Source organism: Rhodamnia argentea, chromosome 1 (genome assembly GCF_020921035.1).
Source record: "Rhodamnia argentea isolate NSW1041297 chromosome 1, ASM2092103v1, whole genome shotgun sequence".
NCBI classification, from domain to species: domain Eukaryota; kingdom Viridiplantae; phylum Streptophyta; class Magnoliopsida; order Myrtales; family Myrtaceae; genus Rhodamnia; species Rhodamnia argentea.
In genome coordinates this window covers 7,403,514-7,425,141 of record NC_063150.1, presented here as the reverse complement: position 1 = coordinate 7,425,141, position 21,628 = coordinate 7,403,514, and the positions used below count along the sequence as shown (strand labels likewise).

The 21,628-nt window shown below is 40.5% G+C and overlaps 3 protein-coding genes across 5 annotated transcripts; 1 reads left to right on the top strand and 2 right to left on the bottom strand.

Annotated features, from left to right (window-relative positions):
* Nucleotides 1–6,682: 6,682 nt before the first annotated feature.
* LOC115756715 (peroxidase 3-like) lies at nt 6,683–9,423 on the top strand. Its single transcript, XM_030696588.2, has 4 exons — nt 6,683–6,987; nt 7,551–7,742; nt 8,560–8,725; nt 9,014–9,423. Exons 1-4 carry the CDS (start codon nt 6,763–6,765, stop codon nt 9,415–9,417), a joined length of 987 nt encoding a protein of 328 aa, XP_030552448.1. The 5' UTR covers nt 6,683–6,762; the 3' UTR covers nt 9,418–9,423.
* Nucleotides 9,424–9,621: 198 nt separating this feature from the next.
* LOC115756717 lies at nt 9,622–10,257 on the bottom strand. Its single transcript, XM_048280646.1, has 2 exons — nt 10,155–10,257; nt 9,622–10,106 (listed from the first exon to the last, which is right to left on the bottom strand). Exon 2 carries the CDS (start codon nt 10,103–10,105, stop codon nt 9,626–9,628), a length of 480 nt encoding a protein of 159 aa, XP_048136603.1. The 5' UTR covers nt 10,106; nt 10,155–10,257; the 3' UTR covers nt 9,622–9,625.
* A 4,362-nt stretch (nt 10,258–14,619) lies between these two features.
* LOC115756718 (RNA-binding protein BRN1) lies at nt 14,620–20,434 on the bottom strand. Of its 3 annotated transcripts, none has more exons than XM_030696590.2 (9): nt 19,986–20,434; nt 19,703–19,785; nt 17,675–17,726; nt 17,360–17,509; nt 17,137–17,216; nt 16,225–16,407; nt 15,432–15,759; nt 15,191–15,334; nt 14,620–15,111 (listed from the first exon to the last, which is right to left on the bottom strand). In XM_030696590.2, exons 1-9 carry the CDS (start codon nt 20,188–20,190, stop codon nt 14,984–14,986), a joined length of 1,353 nt encoding a protein of 450 aa, XP_030552450.1. In that variant the 5' UTR covers nt 20,191–20,434; the 3' UTR covers nt 14,620–14,983. The 3 variants fall into 3 exon arrangements, with proteins under 3 accessions (XP_030552450.1, XP_048135637.1, XP_030552455.1); XM_048279680.1 differs by having other exon boundaries at nt 15,432–15,711; XM_030696595.2 differs by having other exon boundaries at nt 17,360–17,485.
* Between the last annotated feature and the right edge of the window lie 1,194 nt (nt 20,435–21,628).

Here is a 21,628-nt window from a genome sequence, read left to right as displayed (position 1 = left end):
TTTTTATTCTTCTTTTCTTTTTTTTCTTTTCTCTTCTCTTTTATCTTTTCTTTTTTTCTTTTCTTATTTTTTCTTATTTTTTCTTATTTTTTATTTTATTTTATTTTATTTTATACTTTTCTTTTCTCTTTCTTCCTCCTGCATCCTCCTTCGTCCACCACAGCTCCTCCCTCCTTCTTCCTCTGCCAACCGCAAACCTCAGCGATAGTCGGTAAACCGGCGATCGGTCACATCGCAACTCGGCGAGCTCGACCCTCACAGGCCTCGAGTGAGCTTGAGATCCCCAAGACCAGCCGAGCCTCAAGCTCGCCCGCCCCCGGTCAGAAAGAAAGGAAAAATAAAATATAAAAAGAGAAAATAAAAAAAGGAAAAAGATAAAGATAAATAACTAAAAATTTTGATTTTTTAAAAAAATATATAAAAAAAATTATTGAAAGTAGTGCATGGAGAAAAATCAAATCCGATTTTTCACACCAAGTGATGAAAAACACTTTTCACAAAAAAATTATCATTTTCCTAGAAAACAACTTTTTGAAGAGTATTTTTCGTTACGTTATTCGCGAAATAAATGGAGCCCGGAGTCGATCAAAAGAAAGAAAACAGAGCCTGAAGCCTCATTTTCACTCAAAAGCTTAGAGGAAGGTGATGAGCCCATCATCAGGCGATACCTGATGGAGGTTTTGCGCTCACTTTAATTAACATGCTCAAAGAAGCAAGTGGCAGATCAAGCAACGTGCAATAAGGACTGCATTGTTCAGTTCCACCTACCCCAAGAATCACCTCCCACATATTTTGGACCCCCGCGGGTTTAACTCTTGTATTAAGTACGTTACCAAAAAAAAAAAAAAAAACTCTTTGTGTTAACTATATCAGGTCTCGAGAGATGAGGCGGAAAATCGATGCTTTTTCATGTTTGATTCTACGGCGACATTTCGCCGGTCTAGGGTTACATGAGTCTATTCGATTTTTGAGGTAGTTGACGTGTTATATGAAAGCTCGCCTTGCAGGCACGATTGCTTATTACTCTCACGTGGAAGCTACATCTTAATTCCTCTGGAAGGGAAATCTCAGAGTATTAGAGTTGACCAAAGCCAAAACAAACTAAGCTGGCCAAAGCCAAAACAAACTAATAAGAAACAAATCCCTCGTAATCCCAGCTTCACATGTTCACTCCAAAGGAACAAATCCTCTGCATTCATTATTTTACTCTAAAATGAGGTCAATGGTGGAGGATTGGAATGAATTAATTAACAACAAGCAACCTTATGTCGGTAAGTAATCTATCTTTCCAAAGATCTATCCAAGATATGAGAGGTAGAAGTCTGAAGGTGATTTTTGGTGAAGCTAGCTTGGATTTGTCCTACAGATCAATTTGCCAGGCTTTCCAACTAAACCAGAGAGGGAAAAAAGGAACAGCGGGACCACTACATAGTGACCATGTAAGACTATTAGTAAAATATAGATCCCATTAGTAAACTATGCAACTGGTAACCCCGCCGATTACATATTTTGATGTAATTTGCAATGTCAACGACTCACGACCCTCGATGCAATAGTAAGTTACTAACTTCCAACTAAATCTTGGCTGTTTTTACTAGTGAAGATGATCAATCAACTCTTGAGCATGTTGGTCCATTCGGTGCCCAATGTGAAGAGGCAGAAACAAATGCATTCCTGAGACTTAGATTGTTCCCTTTGTCTTTATCAAAAACTGTATTTACTTGGTCTAAGAATTTATCTCTTAATTCAATCCATACTTGGGCTGAGATGGAAAGACAATTTTATTCTCAATTTTATAAAACGACACATGAGGTACCAATTGTTGATGTATCAATATGGCAATGAGTCAATCGATTATGTTGTCACTAATGAAGAGGTTCACTTGTAACGTTATTAACAGAATCGATAATCTACCATTGGGAGTATAAATGGTAAAATTATTTCTCTATTGATAAGTTACCAGCAGTTGACCGAACTAATAAATTGGCAATCAGTTTATATTGATCAAGAAAATTTCGAACTCACTATAGGCCATTTAAGTATATCATGTACATAATAGATTTCGATCCCTGACAAATGTGATTTTAGAAATCTATAAAAACATATGGAAGGAGAGGAACGATATAGATTGTGGTTCTGGGAAAATTCCTCCTCAAGTTGGTCGAGTTTTGGCCGTCATTTCCTTTCATTAAGTGTTGCCTTTGAGTCCTTGGATAAGGTTGGGAAGATGTAGAGGTGGTCAATTCTAAGGTAGGTGGGTTCCAGATCAAGAATTTGAAATCTACCATGTGGGAGCCGGTTCCCGATTTCAACCAAACTTAATTTTGACTAATACAACCACGATTTCAGTAAAACGTATCATGTAAACAATCTATAGCATAGTGGTTAAGGTATTGATGGGTTTCCAAGACTTATCTAGTTCATAAATCATCTCCAACAAATATAACCCCAACAGTTAGAAATATAAACCCAGGACCATTTCCCCATTCTTTAACCCAGAAACCTAACCAGTCCTCAGCCAAACCGGTCAAGTAAGTCGAATTCGGTTCGATTCCCTGGATTATTGAACCGGCCAGTTGCTCAGCCCTTGTAAAAGAACATAGCTATATGACTTGCTTGAAGTTTTATGAGTCGTCAATTCTTTGGAGATAGGAATGGTGACTTGAGTTATAGTTAGTAGTCTTTTCCTTTGGGCTTGGGAAAATGATGTTGGTAGTTGAGTCGGGCAGGTTCGTGCGTGATGACCTTGACGTGTTCACTTTAATTAACATCATCAACGAAACAAGTAACAGATCAAGTAACGTAGATATGGGACTGCATTCTTCAGTTCCTCCAACCCCAAGAATCATCTCCCACGAACTTTGGATCCCCACAGGTTTAACTCCGATATTAAATCGATTTTTGCCTCAAGAAACAATATGAAACCACACTATGGTACCGGCAAAAGGACATCAGAAGTATCAAAATTTGTGTATAGCGCTCATTTTAATGCCAATTTTTTTTTTTTATCACTTAAGTGTTAATTTTTTTGAAAAACGATTATTTGAATGCCAACTTCAATGAATTTTGTCGAAAATCTTACGTCGCATTTATTTATTAATAACCTAATCCTACATGGCTTATCGGAGGATTCCAATCAGCAATGAAAAAAAGTTAAAAGTTAAAAAAAATTTAAAAATTTTAAAAATAAACTTAAAAAATCAAAATATTTTAAAAAATATTTTTTGCTTATTTTTAAATTTAATTTAATTTTAAAAAAAATGCCACATGGATTGCCTTTTAAAAAAAATCCTCGTAACATTAAAAATTAATATAAAAAAAATGCCACGTAATCAGTTTGGCCGGAATCTCTCACCGTTAGCACTTAAGTGACCGTTTTTTCTCCGATTTGGCGTTGAAGAGAACTGGTGAAAATTTTTGGTGCTAAAGTGAGTGTTGTACATAAACTTTGACACTTCTGGTATCTTCTGTCCTATGTACCTCATCAAAGAGACATAGAGACCACGTATTTTCTTGTTTCGTGATTGATTCCACCGCCTTCTTCCGGCGCTCCAGGACAAATGTGTGTATGCGATACTCTTTTGGTATCGATATGTTACGCGCATACTAAAGATTGCTTCGTGGGCGATTGCTCATGACTCTCTGGTGGAGGCTACATCTCAACTCCTTTGGAAGGGAAATCTCACTAATAAGGACCAAATTCCTCGGATCCCAGCATCACATGGTGGATGATTGGAATGAATTAACAAACAACAGGGCAACCTTGTGTCGGTCAATTAATAATCATATGTTTGTAATCTATCTTGTTGCTTCCCAAGATCTATCCAAGAAATGAGAGGTAGAAGTCTGAAGGTGACACTGGTGAAGCAAGGTTGGATTGTAGAGTATATGGAAACTTCTGAATCAAAGAAATTGTCCTACCGATCAATTTACCAGGCTTTCCACCTAAACCAGAGAGGGAAAAAAGGAACAGTGGACCACTTTATAGTAAACATGTAACACTATTGGTAAAATCTTGATCCTATTAGTAAACCGCGAAACTAGTAACCTGCCGATTACGTATTTTGATGTAATTTACGATGTCAATGACTTACGAATGTCAGTGTAATAGTAAATTACTAACTTTTTTTAAAGTAAACTAACTTATTGAAATTAAATCTTCGTTGTTTTTACTGGTGAAGACGATCAATCGACTCTTGAAACATTTTGGTCGATTTAGTGCCCAATGTGGAGAGGTAGAAACAAATGGATTCCTAAGACTTAGGTTGTTCCCTTTGTTTTTGCCAAACACTGCGTATACTTAGCATATGAATTTATATCCTAATTCAATCCGTACTTGGGGCTGAGCTGTAAAGACAATTTCATTCTCAATTTTATAGAACGATACATGAGGTATCAATTGCTAATTTGAGGAGAATGCATCGATACGATAAGGAGTCAATCAATCGGTTTAGTGCTAATGAAGAGGTTCCCTTGTAACATTCAAAAACGATCGGTAAGCTACCATTGGGTGCGAGGATGGTAAATTATTTCTCTATTGATAAGTTACTAGCAGTTTTTTTTTTCTTTTTTTGGTCAAAAAGTTACTAGCAGTTGACCTAACTAATAAGTTGGCAATCATTTTATATCCATCGACAGTATTTCAAACTCACTATCGACCATTCAAATTTACCATCTACAAAATAATTTTCATCCCTAACAAACGTGATTTTAGAAATCTACTAAATATATGGAAGGAGAGGAACGATATAGAGTTTGGCTCACAGGCAAGCTCTTCCTCAAGTTGGTCGAGTTTTGGCCGACATTTCGTTCTCATTGAGTGTTGCATTTGAGTCCTTGAATAAGAGGGGAAGATGTAAAAGGTGATCAATTCTAAACTAGTTATTAAGGTATTGACGGGATTCCCAAACTTCTCTCGTTCGCAGCTCATCTCCAACAAATATAACCCCGACAGTTCATAGTATAAGCTTGGGACCATTTCTCCATTTTTTTTTTTTAATCCAGGAACCTAACCAGTCCCATGCGTACCGGTCGAGTAAGTCTGTTTCGGTTGGATTTCCTGGATTATTGAACCAGCCTGGCTGCTCACCCCTCAAAAGAAGCAGCTTCCTGCTGAAGCGATGACACTATAAGGGCAATTGAGAATAGCTGTATGACTTGCTTGAAGTTATGAATCGTTCATTCTCTTGGAATGGTGATTTAAGTTATAGTTAGTAGTCTTTTCCTTTGGGCTTGGGAAATTGATGTTGGTAGTTGAGTCGGGCTGGTTCGTGCGTGATGACCTTGACGTGTTCACTTTAATTAACTTCATCAACGAAGCAAGTAACGGATCGAGTAACGTAGATACGGGACTGCATTCTTCAGTTCCTCCTACCCCAAGAATCATCTCCCACAAATTTTTTATCTCCGCAGGTTTAACTCCGAAACTACGCTAGGTATCTCACTAAAGAGACGTAGAGACCACACATTTTCTTGTTTTATGGTTGATGCTAGGGTAAAGTATATAACAAAAAATCCTAAAAGTATTGCATTTGTGCCATTTCAGTAATAAACATTTCAATTGTGCAAATTTAGTTCTAAACATTTTAAAGATTTTGCCAATAAATCCATCCAATCAATTTTGACGGAAAGTCACCGACGTGGACTTCGACCGTCCTACATGGCACAGCCGACCGGCATTGACACGGATAACTCTAAAATTATATTTTATTAAATTTTTTGTCAATTTTTTTAATTATTTATTTCTTTTTTTTTTTTTACTTCCATTTTGGCCGGCGATGCTTGATCCGGGTGAGGGCCTTCATGCCCTTGCTCACCATCGTCGAGGCCGCGGTGGGCCCGGGCATGGCCATGCCAACCTCACTAACCGCGGGCGAGGCCTTCTCGGCCGGCAAGGGCCTCCCCCAAATCAAGTGAGGGCCACAACCCTTGCCGGCCAAAATGGAAGGAAAAAAAATTGGAAGAGAAGATAATGAACATCTCAAATTGTAAGAATTGTTTACGTCAGCACCGACCGCTTGCCGTGCCATGTGAGATTTCCAGCGCTTACGTTAGCAATTTTGGGCCAGAATTAGCTAGAAAGACTCAATTGGCAAATTATGAATGGGCTTAGGACTCAATTGATAAAATTGAAAGATTTAAGACTGAATTGACACAAATACAATAAGTTTAGGACCTTTTTGGTACTTTTCTCATACAACCTTCTTACGGCTTGCAAGGACTAAATGAGGGTATGCAATTTTTTCTTTTGTTAATGTGTTACGCGCATACAAAAAGATCACATCGTGGGCGCGATTGCTTATGACTCTCTGGTGAAGGCTACATCTTAACTCCGTTGGAAGAGGAATCTCTCGATGTCGATCTGACCAAGCAACAAAGGAAAATAATAATAGACAAGTACCTCGTATCCCAGCATCACATGTTCACTCCAAAGGACCTATTCCTCTACCCTTGTATTTTACTCTAGACGAATATAATGGTGGAGGATCGGAATGAATTAAGAAATAATAGGAAGCGTTTTCTAGGTTAGCTGGCTTATCTCTGCATGCATTAACTCCCACCATTGTCGGGCAATCAATCGTCATGAGTTTGTAATATTATCGTGTTGCTTCCCGAGACGTTGACAAGATTAACACTATAAAAGGGAGAGCTTGCCCGGGATATTTCATTGCATGCAAGACACACAGAGCTAGGCTTCCATCGTATTAGGGTTTGGTTCTTCATTTCGAGTGAGCGAGGAAAAGAAGAGAGGAAGCAACAACGATGGCGATGATAAGCGATCGGCACCCGTTGATCTTAGGGTGTGTTTTAGGGTTCCTTGTGTTGTTAGGAGGCTGTCATGGTGGGAGCCTGCGGAAGAACTTCTACAGAAAAAGCTGCCCTCTTGCAGAGGAGATCGTGAGGAACGTGACGCAGAGGCACGTCGCGAGGAACGCCTCATTGCCGGCGAAGCTCTTGAGGATGCATTTCCATGACTGCTTCGTTAGGGTAAGCCTAATTCCCAATCACTCTTAATCCGTGTGATGCCATAGATACTCTATTTGACTGCTCAATGAGAGCAAGCTCGGTTCATGCTGCTACACTACCTCGGTCAGTAATCGTCGAGGACTGAATGTTCTGCTACACCGATCAAGTCAAATCGCGTATATCGCAGATCATGCAAGAACAAACACTAGATAGTCTTAATTCATAAAATGAAGAATATGTGAAGTTGACATTGGGATCCATGTGTGACTACTAAGAAGGCACAGTTGCTAGTAAATTGAGCTGCATTATTGGTGAAATCTTTCTTACAAAACAATGAAATGAGGCCAACATGCATTAAATTCAAAACACCACCCCTTACTAGAGATGAGCCAAATAGGATTCTTCCGAAAAATCGTCGGCACTACCTCTTTCAGCTCAACCCAAATGTAATAGCACTCATAAGGTCACGACTGGATGCTACTTATCGCTATTTAACCAAAGATCGGTCTTCCTGAAGATCTACAAGAATGATCCAAGTAAGGAAAACGAATAATGGCAATCTCATCGTTTCATTCAATTTCCAGGGATGTGAGGGCTCGGTCTTGCTGAACTCGACGAAGAATAACACGGCGGAGAAGGATGCGATCCCTAACCTATCATTGGCGGGGTTCAATGTAATTGACGATATTAAAGCGGAGCTCGAGAAGAAGTGCCCGAGCGTCGTGTCTTGCGCAGACATTCTGGCTCTGGCTGCAAGGGACTCCGTTTCATTCCAAGTAAGTTAAATATACACAATAGGAGAGATTTGAATAAGGAGACATTCAGTGTGTCGCTGTCATGTTTTAGCACGACCAATGGAGCGATGGAAGGGCAAAAACTTGTGAAGGAACGAGCAAAGACTGATTCTTCTTTTCTCATTAGCATGAGACGTGGGTATTATAGAATTCATGTGCGGGTTCGAGGACGAATCTGGCAGGATATATAGGAATTAACAATGCCAGGCATATGGGCACACGTGAAATCCATAATGAACATCCACGAACATATGCAGATCGATCGATATAAGGATTGCTTTTACCATTCAGTCAGGGATCTAGTTCATCTCCACCAGTCAACTCCTAAGTGAACCATCTCCAGCGACGGCAGAGTCAAGTAGCAAGCAATAAAAATGGTGAGGGAGAGATCACGGCGCGGAGCCAAGAGACAAGAGAGAGATGAGAGATGGACATATTGGGGACTTGTGATTTTGAGTTTGATGTTCCAAACAAGTGGAGCATTTTGGTTTTCTAAAGTAAATAGACATATGGTCGAGCTATGGACTAAACTGAGAGCATCCTAATCGTTGTCCTCAACATACATGCACCTGTGCGACAATGCCGTGCATGTCCGTCGAGCATAAATCCATCGGCATTGGAACGAACGCATCTCCACGTCGAAAAGTTACATTTTTCTTAATCACGAGAGAACCCACTTAAGCATGTAATTTAATATCACAAATATCTCAACACCAAACTCATTAGACTTTGCCTCATGATAAAATAGATGAAATTGGCTTCTTCTTTTTTAATTTTTTGCCTTTCATATTTTTCGCAGTTCGAAAAGCCAATGTGGAACGTGCTGACCGGAAGAAGAGACGGCACGGTGTCTCTAGCCTCCGAGGCCTTGACCAACATCCCATCCCCTCACTTCAACTTCACCACCCTCCAACGAAGTTTCGCCAGTAAAGGCCTAAGCGTGCGCGACCTCGTCCTTTTGTCAGGTAACATAATTTCCTTGCTAGCTCTCACGAAAAGCATTGTTCTTAAAAAATTCCGGATCGAACGTGAAAGTCGGCCTTTAAGATAACAAGAAAAGAAAGAAAATCTCATGTTTGAGCTCATGAATTAACTTTGCTACTATGTTAGAAAGTCGATAACCTATCCCGACAACTTAAATTGCACCGAATACGGGCTCACCGTGTACATATCAAGCATATATGCATGTTCCCTTTTTTTTTTTCCTTTTTTGTTCTGAACTAAGGATGACACTTTCTGAGTGGTGTTTAAAGGTGCACATACAATAGGAATAGGGCACTGCAACCTCTTCAGCAATAGGCTCTACAACTTCACCGGAAAGGGCGACCAAGACCCGTCCTTGAACTCCACCTACGCTGCCCTCCTGAAGACCCAGTGCAAAACCCTAACCGACAACACCACCGTCGTGCCGATGGACCCAATCACCCCTCTCAGGTTCGACAAAAATTACTTCGTCGTCCTCAACCAGCACAGGGGCCTCTTCGAATCCGACGCCGCGCTGCTCACGAACCCCACCTCAGCCGGGATCGTACGGGAAATGCTCATCGGGGACAAGTTCTTGAGAGGCTTTAGGGCATCGATCAAGAGGATGGGGGGGATCGGTGTCCTCACCGGGAACTCCGGGGAGATCAGGAAGGTCTGTGGTAAGATAAACTAAGTCCTCATGTTCAAGGAAGCAATCTGTATGGATCAATAAGGGTTAAGCGTGCCATGAAGTGATTCCTCAGTTGTTGCTAATTGCAGCTGTTGTATGTAGCTAAGGTTGTCGTGATTAAAAATAAAGGGAATTTACTGTAATTCCTATATGAAATACCAGAAGACAATCCTCATTTAAAGATTACAAATATTTTTTGGGTAGATCGAAGTTATGATGCTAGGCAAGCCTCCCAAAACAACCTACTCTTCTCCGTCTCACTCAGATGCACTTCGCTCGACACAATTCCGCTAGGCTTCTTGTTGATCTCCTCGTCGTTGTCGAAGCTATTGACTTCCTCCGAAACAGACGGTCCCTCGCCTTCAAGCCACCGCCGCCGCTGCTCGACGTGTTCATTGTACCCTGTTTCGCCCGTCCACCGCCACGGATCGCTCTCGTCCGCGCCGCCACCTGCTACGGTGTCCCCGCCATCTAAATCCCAAACATCGTGGTTATTACAGAGCTCGTAAGAAGACCACTCGCTGCTGCAAGATTCCGCATCCTCGCAGTCGCCGCCGCCGTCGTATGCCGCGCTACTAGTGAGGCCAGGATCGTTGCGAGTCACGGCCAGATCGGAGTCGGCCTCTGAATCGCCGGTGGCTTCGATGAGCGAGAAAGGCGAGACGTCGATGACCGTGTCCTTCCTCTCCATTTATGTCGTGCGCCTTTCTTTCTTTTGTTTTTTCCCCGAATCACGACCCACCCTATCTTCTTTCTCTCTTTCCAAAGTGGTCTCGTGGACAAGTTTCTCTTGACTTGGTTTTTACTTTTGGAAGGGAAAGTCTGGTCTTTGCCGCATGGAAGTTCGTATTTATAGCGTCAACCTGGGATTTTGTGTGCGTACAAAACGTGGGGCTGTCTTTGTTTCTTGTTCCACGATCTGTCTTACGTGGCCGGCTGCCATCAAATGCAAAGAGTAAATCACATGTTCTAGACTCCAAAACATTTTTTTCCGCGAAAAATCACCAATTTCAAGAAATATTTTTCTCCGTTTGGTGATGCCCGTGAACCATTTGTAAGTTACTGAATTTCCACGAAAACAAAGGAGTCTTGTAACAAGAATTGTTAACCGACGTAAATCGGAGCGAGACGCTAACCATTCCAGCCGTAATACGAACGTGAAATCCGTCGCATCCAGATCAAACGCTCGGCAATAACCGACTTGAGGGGTTACAGGACAATTCCTCCATTCATAATCTTCCCAGGTAATGCATGACGAGGAGAATCAGATGTCGGAGGGACAGAAAGAGAGGGTTACGGACGAGGTTGAGCCCACACCCTTCTAGATGAAATCCAACTGGCGGAAAGGATTTCGATGCATGAGAAACTAAAGTTCTTCTAGAAAGAGAAGAAAGGCAAAATTATCGATCGAGATTAGGATGTCCTTCTTTCTTTTTTTCTTTTTGGCCCCCACTTTTTCCTCCTTTTTCCAACATCTGTCACTCAAAAGTCGAAAAGTTTTCATTATCGACCCTCCATTTTTGTTAATCAAGGATTCCAAAAACATCCCACCTCCGGAGCCTACCACCCCTTCTCACCCTTTAAATATTTCTGTCGTTTCCTTCGCCCTTTTTTTTTTGTCTAGTGGTAGACCCACTCCCATTGACTTATTGACTCTGATTTTCCCTTCTTTTATTTTCTCTAATTTTCCCTTGTTAACCAATTTTGCACCCGTAGGCTGCTGCATCAGTTTATGTATACTACCTAATGGGAAAAATGCAATCCATCTATTCAACTTCCGTAAGGACATTACGGAGACAAATGGCTGAGGTCCCTCGAGGGACGGCTCACTCCAAAAACCCGTCTTCGGTTTAGGTTACGGGCGGTAACTCACCCGCATGAAGCCGAAATCGTTAGTAATCGCCGACCCGTCATACCGCGGTGAATTCGCTTACGGGCCTTGTGCACACTGGTTGTCGCACTATAAGGGTTGGCCATGTCCAAAGTCGTTACCTTAACCGCAAGGAGAGAGATATCTAAAGCAAGGTTAGTAACTGGAGTAAAGTCGTAATAAGGTAGCCGTATTAAAGGTTGCAGCTGGAACACCTCCTTTTTATGGAGAGCTACTGATTGTTGGGTATTTTGATTTGACTTTGCTTTACATTCAAAACGACGCAAGCTACATCTGATTTCGATTTGGTGATTTTTGAACGGTAAAGTAAGATCAAGCTTATCTAATCCTCCCTTAGAAAGATGGGGCGGAGACCATACGAACATAAAGGCAAAGTGGAGATGTTAACTTTCACCGAATTGAAAGTGCTGGGTATCCGCCTTTTTTCTCTCGGTGAGTAAGATAAGATCCAAATTTTCTTGGGGAGAGAAGCGAACGAAGGAAAAATAACATAAAATTGGGTTATGCTTTGGCTGAAGTGAAACTGTGGGAGCTGATAAGTTGTGGTTTCTGGATCAAGATACTGATCTGCAGGTGCCATAAACGTGCACGGAAATTAGGGTTAGGCCCCACCTTTGGATTGGGATTAGATTGCTTTTTCGCCTCTTAATTGCCGGGAACGTGCCATGATCTACCACGTCTCTATCTAAAAGCATGCCAGGCAGAGTTTTCCATTTGCTAGGCACATCCTGTCCGTTCATTCATGAGATCGTTCTTTTTCCCTTCTAGAAGAGAAGCCCAACGTCTCCATGTGTAAGCCCGATTTCATTTGTCATTTCATGTTTTGCTTGCCGATCGGATTAGTAATAATCTCACAGCCAGTCCTCACTGGTGCCGGCGACGGAACGAATCGGGTCGTCAAAGATGATATCGTTTTTTTAAAATAGATGTGGGGTTCAAGGGCAGATTGGACTCGTACCCGATCAAACATGGGAAAGGAATGATGAAAATATTTATACCAGCGACATAATGGAAAAAATAAAATAGTACTGTCCACATGGTCCGTACCAAAGTCCCGTTTGTTAACCACTAAGCGTAACGGGCTACGGGTACTAATAGTGCTTAACACGGAAAAAAAGACAGACATCTTCAAATCATATAACATACAAGACACCCAAACGACTTTCTTGAACCAACCATTTAGGCAGCCATCCCACCAATACATGGATTTAAGTCTTCCAATTCGTGGATGAACGTTAATGGCTTGTGCTTAGGACTATCAAAACAACCTAAGACGCCGACACCTGTCTTTGCGTGGAAAGATGACGTCTCATTTCAACAAACATGATGGGGTCCTTCGAGCTGTGACGATGCACTGCGGCTTGGACCTACTCGTGCTGATTTCATCACGCTTTCACGTCCTCTTGCATGAAATCTCAGACAAGAAAGACACGACGTGCGACGGTGCTCCAACTCCCCCAGAACCAGATTGATATCTCTTGCATGTCCAGGGAGGTTGGACACGCCATGAGAACAATCTTGTCGTCGAGGTGTCCAATGAATACAACAAACCTCCCGTGTCGGCCAAACCGATGCTTCAGACAGACCCCAAAAACAAAAAAAAATCAAAGCTTCATTACCTTCTGCATCATCTTCAGACAAGTTTCCTTTCCATTGTACTTCATTCTTGTTGATGTTTAGCCATGATTGCCGTTGTTGATGCAAATAAGGGAAGGCCTCCCAGCATGAACGTATCACGAATACGCATCTCAAGCTATTAAGGAAAAGAGAAATACCCAAAGCTTTACTAAACTAAGGTCAACTGAAGACCAACCAGGCTAAGCAAGTACACAGACCGCAAAGAAGAAATCCTCATAACATGACAGATAGCTGATAGCACAGCAAATCAAAACCAAATATTCTAAGCAAAATGACCGGAGAAAGAAAATCGATATAAGACAGACTTTAAACTTCACCTTCAAGTCATAGACCTCAATTACATGATGGGCTCATGACTTCAGGTTCATTGGCCTATGTTCCGGGATTTTATGATGTACAACAGGCTGATCTTGTAGCTTGGGTTTTGCATACGAACTGCATGCATGCCAATCAAGAATTGGAAATAGAAAAGCATACATTAGTAAGTCCCAGAACGGAAAAGTGATAATCACACATAACAAATGATTCAACGGTTGCCACTTCAATAGGACATGGAGAGCCATGACTAGAAATGCCGAAATCAAACATCTGTAGCTCCCAGTGTGGAAAAGAGTCGATTCCATCCAAATTTTCAGAAATTCTCTGCTAAATGCCTGCTAAAAGAGGTCAAATTCCCCCATTAAAAAAAAAAAAAAAGAAATCCAACTTAACTTCAACCTTTGTTCATCTAGAATTCTAAAGCAGTAAACAGCACCCTCTCAACAATATGGAACTTGAAATTTACAAAAACAGAAACTGAATGAGGCTGACAAGGTTCCCATATTTGTGACTACGCAAGGAACTTAGCAGACTAATAAAGGATGAAAAGTCCACTCACTGTCTATGTGATCACGTCAGGGGAACTAGTGTACATGACTATTCTCATCAAATCCTCTCTTTCTCGAAACATAGTTTTACCAGATGAAGCAGAATCAGTAAATGGAACAATCAAAACCTAAGATCAGATTTCCATTCCCTTGAGCATCCCAGCAACAGTCCTGCAGGTTGATATACGATTAAAATAAATAAGCACACAGGGAAGAATGATCATCCTACTAAAAGATAACCAACGTACCTGAATAAGAAACCATACAGCTTGTCCTGGGTATGGCATATGCACGTCCAACAGCTGAAATCAATGCACTAGCACTAATAAAAAGATTAGTATGTCAATATGAAACAACTGTTTAAACAATCAGATTTCCTCGAAAACATCCTTCATCACTGAGCAAAAGTTAATAAAAAAGGGGCAAGAATTTACCCAAAGAAACAGGTTCCGGATGAAGTTCTAATCTTAACTGGAAGTGGCGTTTAGTCATTTACCGCGCTGTTAAGCAATTGCCAAATTAGTCGAGTAAAAAATGACCACTTCACTGAGAAGAGCATACCTGAAAAACTAGTAGGCGCTCTTCCTTCAAACTTGAAGATGGGCAAGCACATCGTGTAACTCCGTACCATACTAAATATTGCCCAAAAGAGAGTAAGTTCACAGGACATTGGAGATGGATTTGCAAGCATCGTCAAATGCCAGGAGATAATTTGTTGTGCAATATACTCCAGATGCAACGTAACTGCTTAGAGTATATTATCCACATGAAAAGCAGAAAATGAAGCAGTGACAAAGAACACAGCAAAAGTTGCAAGGGACCAAAAAGGAAAGGTCATCGGATAGTTGCACAGAAAGTCAATGGTGACAAACGTTTCATTGAACTATACAACTAAAAGTCAAGGGATAAATCAACAAATCAATCATTAATGTCTAAATGAGCTTCCATGATACAAAGGTTACAAATCATGTTGGCACAGGATATGCACCATAAATTACAAGTTTGTAGTCTAATCCCGCCAGACAATTACAAGTAGGCTGGAGAACCATATGGGATGAAGATTATTCCAATCCATCCCACAAATCTGTACTGCAGAGAACCCCATGTTATCTAGGTTGAAGCGCGTGCACATAAAGGAGATAAATTCAGCTTCCTTGAATGACTCACCTTAAAGTCAATAAGGTTTACTTTGTCTATTGTCTCTTTTGAGCTGAACTTTCAATTTCTTACCACCTAATTGACGTCCATTCATTGTACTAATGGCAGATTGGGCAGCTTCAGGCGTGTCATAACTAACAAAACCTGAAAATAAAATAGCAAGATCAAATTTGCAAACCCTTGATAAAGAATCAAAATCAGAGATATTCTGGCGCAGACTTACCAAAACATTTGCTAACGCCGGTTGCTTTATCAACATATACTTTAGCACTCAAAACCCTACCAAATGACTTAAAAGCATTGGCAAGCTGTTGATCGCCGAATTCTTGTGGTATGTGATAAATGAACAAATTAGCACCAGCTGGTCCTACATACCGAAAGAGGTGAAGAAAAATCAAATTGCCTGCACAATACCATTAGAAATAGCAAGCAGAAGCAGAAAGGTAACAAATTTGGGTGAGAACCTTCAACTTGAGGCCCACCACTAGGGCTGACAACTGAAGATGATGCAGAGTCACCGTCCACAGACACAGGAGAAGCGGCACTTGCAGAACCACTTAAAGGTCGGTGACTCATCATTCCTCCCGGATATGCGAGCGGATACTGAACACCAGGCACTGCATGATACGGAGAACTCATATAACTTGCAGGAGGCAATGCATAATTTCTCACAGGTACTTCAGGTGAAACTGCACGCAAAGTGTTTCCCCGGTTTGCAGGAGGAATCATGTTATGGAATTGATTCTGCACCGGTGGCAATTGGTATTGCATGAGCCCATAAGTTCCAGGAGCCTATGAGAATGAGATCACGATCACAATCATCACCCACTGGATCATAAAGTTTTTGGGAAAAGTAGGCAGAAAAAACACGCATTCCTAATAGGCTTTGTTATCAGAGTGGAGAGAAAACTAAATGCGCCTAAGATATCAATCCAAATAGGAGTTGGACTCATGGCACGATATGACAGTGGCAAGGGTGAATAGATGTCTGTTCATAGATTCGATAATGGCCAAGATAAAATCTCTACAAATTACTGGCTTTCAACAAGGCACCGAAAAACAATGAGTTTTGATGGAGATGTTTAGAAATTGCAAGGAGAAAAAAATGCTTAGACTACTCATGATGGTATCTAAGCATGGCAAACAATATTTTAGTAGGAACAGAGAAATGACCACACAAAAGGTGTTAAAACAGAGCCTGCACACAACATTGTTAGCAAAATATGCAATGGGAGAAAAAGATGTTCCAAACCCAACCTGATAGCCATATCCGTTATATGGAGGCATGTAACTCATAGGCAGGGCCCCAAACAATGATGGATGTTGTGAATCAGTATTTTGCATATTAGCAGCATTTTGAAATTGAGCTTTCTGAGCTCTTCGAGCTTGCCTTTCCTTTTCAGTATCTGCCCATTTGACAACAAGAGGAACACTTGAACCCTAGAAAAGCAAGAAAGAGATGTCAACAGCTCATTTATTAACACCCCATTCTGACGCACATTTAGCACAGATCATCCATGGATAAGAAGGAAGACAGATATTGTTGGGCATACGAGTCTTCAATTTGCAGAGTGCAACCTCAAGTAATGGTACTCTACAGCAAAGACCTACTAAAGTTAAAGATACCAGAAAAAGAAGATAATGAAGAAAAATCTTCAGCTTCTAGGCTTGAATGAAAGTAATGTAGAAGGCGGTTCTCTTTGGCTGTTAAACATATTAGTCTGATTTTATTTCCTATCAATTCCTATGTATCACAATGTTTTTGGCCAGAGTCCTACCCAAGTACACTATTCTAAAATGGATTGGATTTAATTTATTGCTCAACCAAAATAGGGATACGCTAAACATATTGCTTGCGCCAGAAGTCAGCTTCTGCCGAAATAAGCAAAAAGAACCCCACAGAGAATGTATGACATATCACATAGCATTCCCATGAGAGTGAGATTAGTCCAGCTAGCATTCATTCGTAAAGTGACGCGACAATCCAATTCTCTTGGGCTAGTCAATGACTCAAAGCATCACTTTCATCAATGTGGATCAAGTCTGGAGATTCTATTCCATTACTTCCAGCAACACTGAGCAGCAGAGTACATGGCACCAATATGACAAGACATGTTATAAGTAGATAGGAATCCAACTTTATATCACATGCTGAAAGCAAAGACAAACCTCCATTTTATGCTTTCCATTCAGGGCATCTAGGGCGGCAAGTGCTTGTTCCTTCGTCTCATATTTTATAAAAGCGCAACCTGCTGGCCGGTGCGAAAAGCAGGCCAGTGAATTTTCAACAACAAACATAGATTAGCGAAATAACAATTTAAAGAGTGGGAGAGCAATAGACACCAATTATGCCCGATTACAGTCCAATATAACATATAGAAAAAAGAAGTACCTTTACTGGTTTTTTGAGAACCTCTTAATATATGCAAGTCCTTAATAGTTCCATATTTTGAAAATACAGCAGCTACTTCATCTTCAGAGACATTCTTCGGAAGCATGCCAACAAAGAGTTTGTGTTCTGGTTCAGAATTGCAGTCAAAAACTGATCATTCAAAGCATTTTAGTATGAATTTGATGCAATAACTTCAATCAGGCTGTCATTGTACATTGTGAGACGAATTATACTGTCCAAGAACTCTGGAAGCAATTCACTAAATTGTCTGAGCATAAAAGAAGAACAGGACATAAGAATTGCATATGCATTTACCTAGCCTTTCCAACTCTCCATCTGCATACTTCACTTGCAGTGGACTAGATGCCTGCATTCCAAGATAACTTTTCCAGTCAGAGTTAAGATAACATCCCTAGGAACTAATACATAACAAGCTACAATGCCATTGCATAAGGATATCAAAATCAGAAGTCCAAGGGTAAAAAGCATCCTATGCTACTTAAGACTCAGATGTCTGTCCTTCATGGGTATTGTTCCAATGTCCAACTCGTCTCCAAATGTATTTGTCACAGGAATTGGCATTTTGAACGCCAACCTTCACCCCAATAATAGCATATAATATATAAATATCTCCACTCTCAAAGTGCAATACATGCACAAGATTTTTAATATTCTAAAACAATACCGTGCCTTATTAAACATGGTTGATGCTACTTTTGAACTAAATGTTTATTCGCTCCCCCACCAACCTCCTCCTCCCCCCCCTCCCTCCCTCCCTCCCTTTCTTTTTTTCAACTTGTCAATTTCAAAACTTTGGAATGCTTTGAATTTTTTATAGGGAAAACAAATAGATAAAAGGAACAAGCCATGAAAAACAATGGAAAACATCACATTGCTAATCATATTAAAATTTCTCATCTCCAGTAACAGGAGGACTCCATTCAACACTGGACCAGAGTTATGAGACTTGATTGCACATATTAAGAATTAAAGGTTTGATTGTATAATTCACGTAAGTCATTGGACTAAAACTGAATTACCCTATTTTTAGACATAAAAAGTGGGGCAATGAATATTAGATTTTTTAACTAGGTGTTAAGTAAACTCACTTGCCCCCTCCTTCCAAATTCCTGAGTCAGCCACTGACCATACTTCAATCTTTTTCCATTAATTCAGCAGAATATAAAAAGGATAAATAATGCACGGTAGAAGCTCGTGACAGTGATAAAATAGAACAAGAAAGAACAAATTTGATGATTTAAAGGTTTGATTCTGTGATGATTTAACGGTTTGATTCTGCATGCATCAGATAATAAGACAAGACATCAAAACATCAATCAATCCAAAGGAAATATTATGATCCAACCACTCAAACCCATAAGAACGTTACCAATCAGAATGTAGAGCAAGAACAACAAGATTCCAAGGTTAAATCTGACTAAGGAAAAGGGGAATAAGGAATGAAGAAATTACAAGAAGAAGAGGAATCTGGCAAATAACTCATATAGAAGTGAATGACTCCCACAGAATTTGAAAACATGTCACCATCGTTAGCATACACCAAAAGTGATGTCCAAGTGCTATAGAAATGTTAATGCTAAGTCACAACCAATCAGTGAGGCAAGGCACCAATTGATATGAATATACTCAGCAACGAACGTGCTTAAATTTTTTTTGTCGTGGTTGTTAAGCTGCTGAAGGTTTTTTTCTCCCAATTTGTCATGGTGGCATTTTCTTTATATGACAGCATATAGTTGCTAGTTACTAATTACCAGTCAAATGGATAAAGCAAAAAACTACTTAAATACCATTCATGCTTGAACTAATTAATCGGTTAACGCTGGGAGTTAATTTGAATGAAATTGATTTCCTCCAGTGAAGAGAAGACTTCCATGCATCAACTTTCCTCCCCTCATGCAGTATGCACTTTCTGCCGAAGCCAATCTTAAAGTTTATAGGTCTGGAAAACCGATGCAATGCGGTGATTGCATCAGTATCCCATGCGCGAACCCAAAGTCACCACACAGTAAATAGTTATAAAAAAAAAAAAAAAGAACAAAAAAAAATGCACAAATAGTCAATGGCTCTTCCCAGAACGGAAAGCAGCTTGTTGCAGAAAGTCTTCCAGAAGACAATTAGCACACATGCCATAGGAAAGCATGCAGAAACCAAATGAACTGATTACCCGCTATAAAGATGATCTTAGGAAACAAAACGGGTCACTTCCGTACCAGAACCATCACATTCCTAACTAGGTTGGGGATCATCATTTCGCGGTCAATGCAACAATGTGGAACACAACTACTCCATAAATAAACAGATCAAAGCAAAACCGACACTAACCCCAGGTAACGTTCGCTTGTTGTGGCACGCATCGATTGCCTTGTCGGCCTCCTGCCTCGACGGACATATCACGAAGCAGCAACCTTTACCCAAGGAGAAGAAAAGAGAAAAGAAACGGCACGAATTAGGGCTCGAAACACCACCGAACGCACTAAGACTTTCCAAATCTGAACGCACACCGAACGAATCGCGCGAATCGCGCCACTTGAGAGATCCAAAAGGGAGGAGGGACGAAAAGAAAAATGGGGAAACGAAGTTAAGCTCGGGAATGCGGTTAACCAACCGCGGGAGGCCCGCGTGGCCTTGTCCTTGATGACGTTGACCTCGTCCACGAGCGCCACCTCCTGGAACATGGCGAGGAGCTCGGCCTCGTTCATGCTCTTCGGGACTTGGCCGACGAACAGCTTCACGCTCTCCTCGCCCTCCGACGGCTCCCCCTCCTCCTCCTCCTTCCCCTTCTCCTTCTCCTTCCTCTCCTCCTCCGCCATTAACGGTCTCTGCACGACGAGCAAATGCTTCTCTCTCCTTCGACACTCTCTCTCTCTTTCTCTCTCTAGAACCCGCCGGAACGAGGCCCCCCTCTCTCTCCTCTCTCTCTCTCTCTCTAGAGAATGCAGGTTTCTCTCTCTATAGAAGCGCTTGCTTTGCTGGCTGTGAATTTCTTTCTTTCTTTTTCTTTTATTTTTTCGAGGGGTGTGCGAGTGTTTCTTCGAGTAGTCGTCGCTTCGTTTTTTTGTTGGATCTTCTTCATCGTCCGAGCAGCGAGAGTTTTATTATAATTAAGTGACGCCAGGGAGCCCCTGGTCGTCGCTTTATTCACGGTTTTGCCATTGTCTGTATAGCTGTCAGGACGCTGACGTGGAGTGCCCGTGCGCAGGGGAACAGGTGCTCCTGCGCCACCGACGTAAGAGAGAGAGAAACTGAAAAATTAAGATAAAAAGACCATTTGGTTCTTATTTGAGAAAATTTCAAATAAAGCCATAATGTTTCTTTATTTTTTTTCAAATAAAAGCCTGAAATAACATTATTTCAAATAAAAATCTATCTCGATCAAAAAAAAGGGCTTGAATCGTCATCATTATTTCAAGTCCAATACCGCAAAAAATCTTCAACTTTAGTATTTGTGACAATTATATCTAAAAAAAAAAATTTGTCTTCTCCAACTTTTATTTTTGTCCCAATTCTACCCTAAAATTTTATTTTTTTCCCAATTCTATCGGCCTAGCCAAGAAAAAAAAAACTCAACTTTAACAAATGCCCCAATTATATCCAAAACATTTTTTATCTCATAAAAAAATTTCAACTTTTATTTTTATCTCAATTCTAACACCGTCGGCCTTCCGTCCATAATCACTATTAGTTAATCTTATGTAGTATTTTCACGCCATTAAAACCCTCAAACTTCTCTTACGTTATTTGATTCCTCTACATATTGCTGGGAGATATAAAGTTACTCAAGACGGTGCGTTTTATATTCTCTCCGACACTCAACAGCTCAAAGAATGGCTAGACATTGAGATATTTGGACAAACGATCTAAAATCCCACCGTTCTCGAAACCTACTACTTCTAAATTTTGAAAATTCATTGGTAAGTTCTACAAGAAAATTCAAGCAACGTATGATTAACTAACGGTAATTATGGACGGAAGGTTGACGGTAGTAGGATTGGGATAAAAGTAAAAGTTTGGGCTTTTTTATGAGACAAAAAAAGCTTCGGATATAATTGGGATAGATGCTAAATGTGAGTTTTTATTTTCATATTAGACCGATAGAATTGGAACAAAAGTAAAATTTGGAAATTTTTAATGAGGGAAACAAATTTTTAGACATAATTGTTATAAATGCTAAAGTTGAAATTTTTTTTAGATGTTAAGCCCATTATTTCAAAGAGGGGCATGACAAGGGTATTTTTGTCTTTTTATATT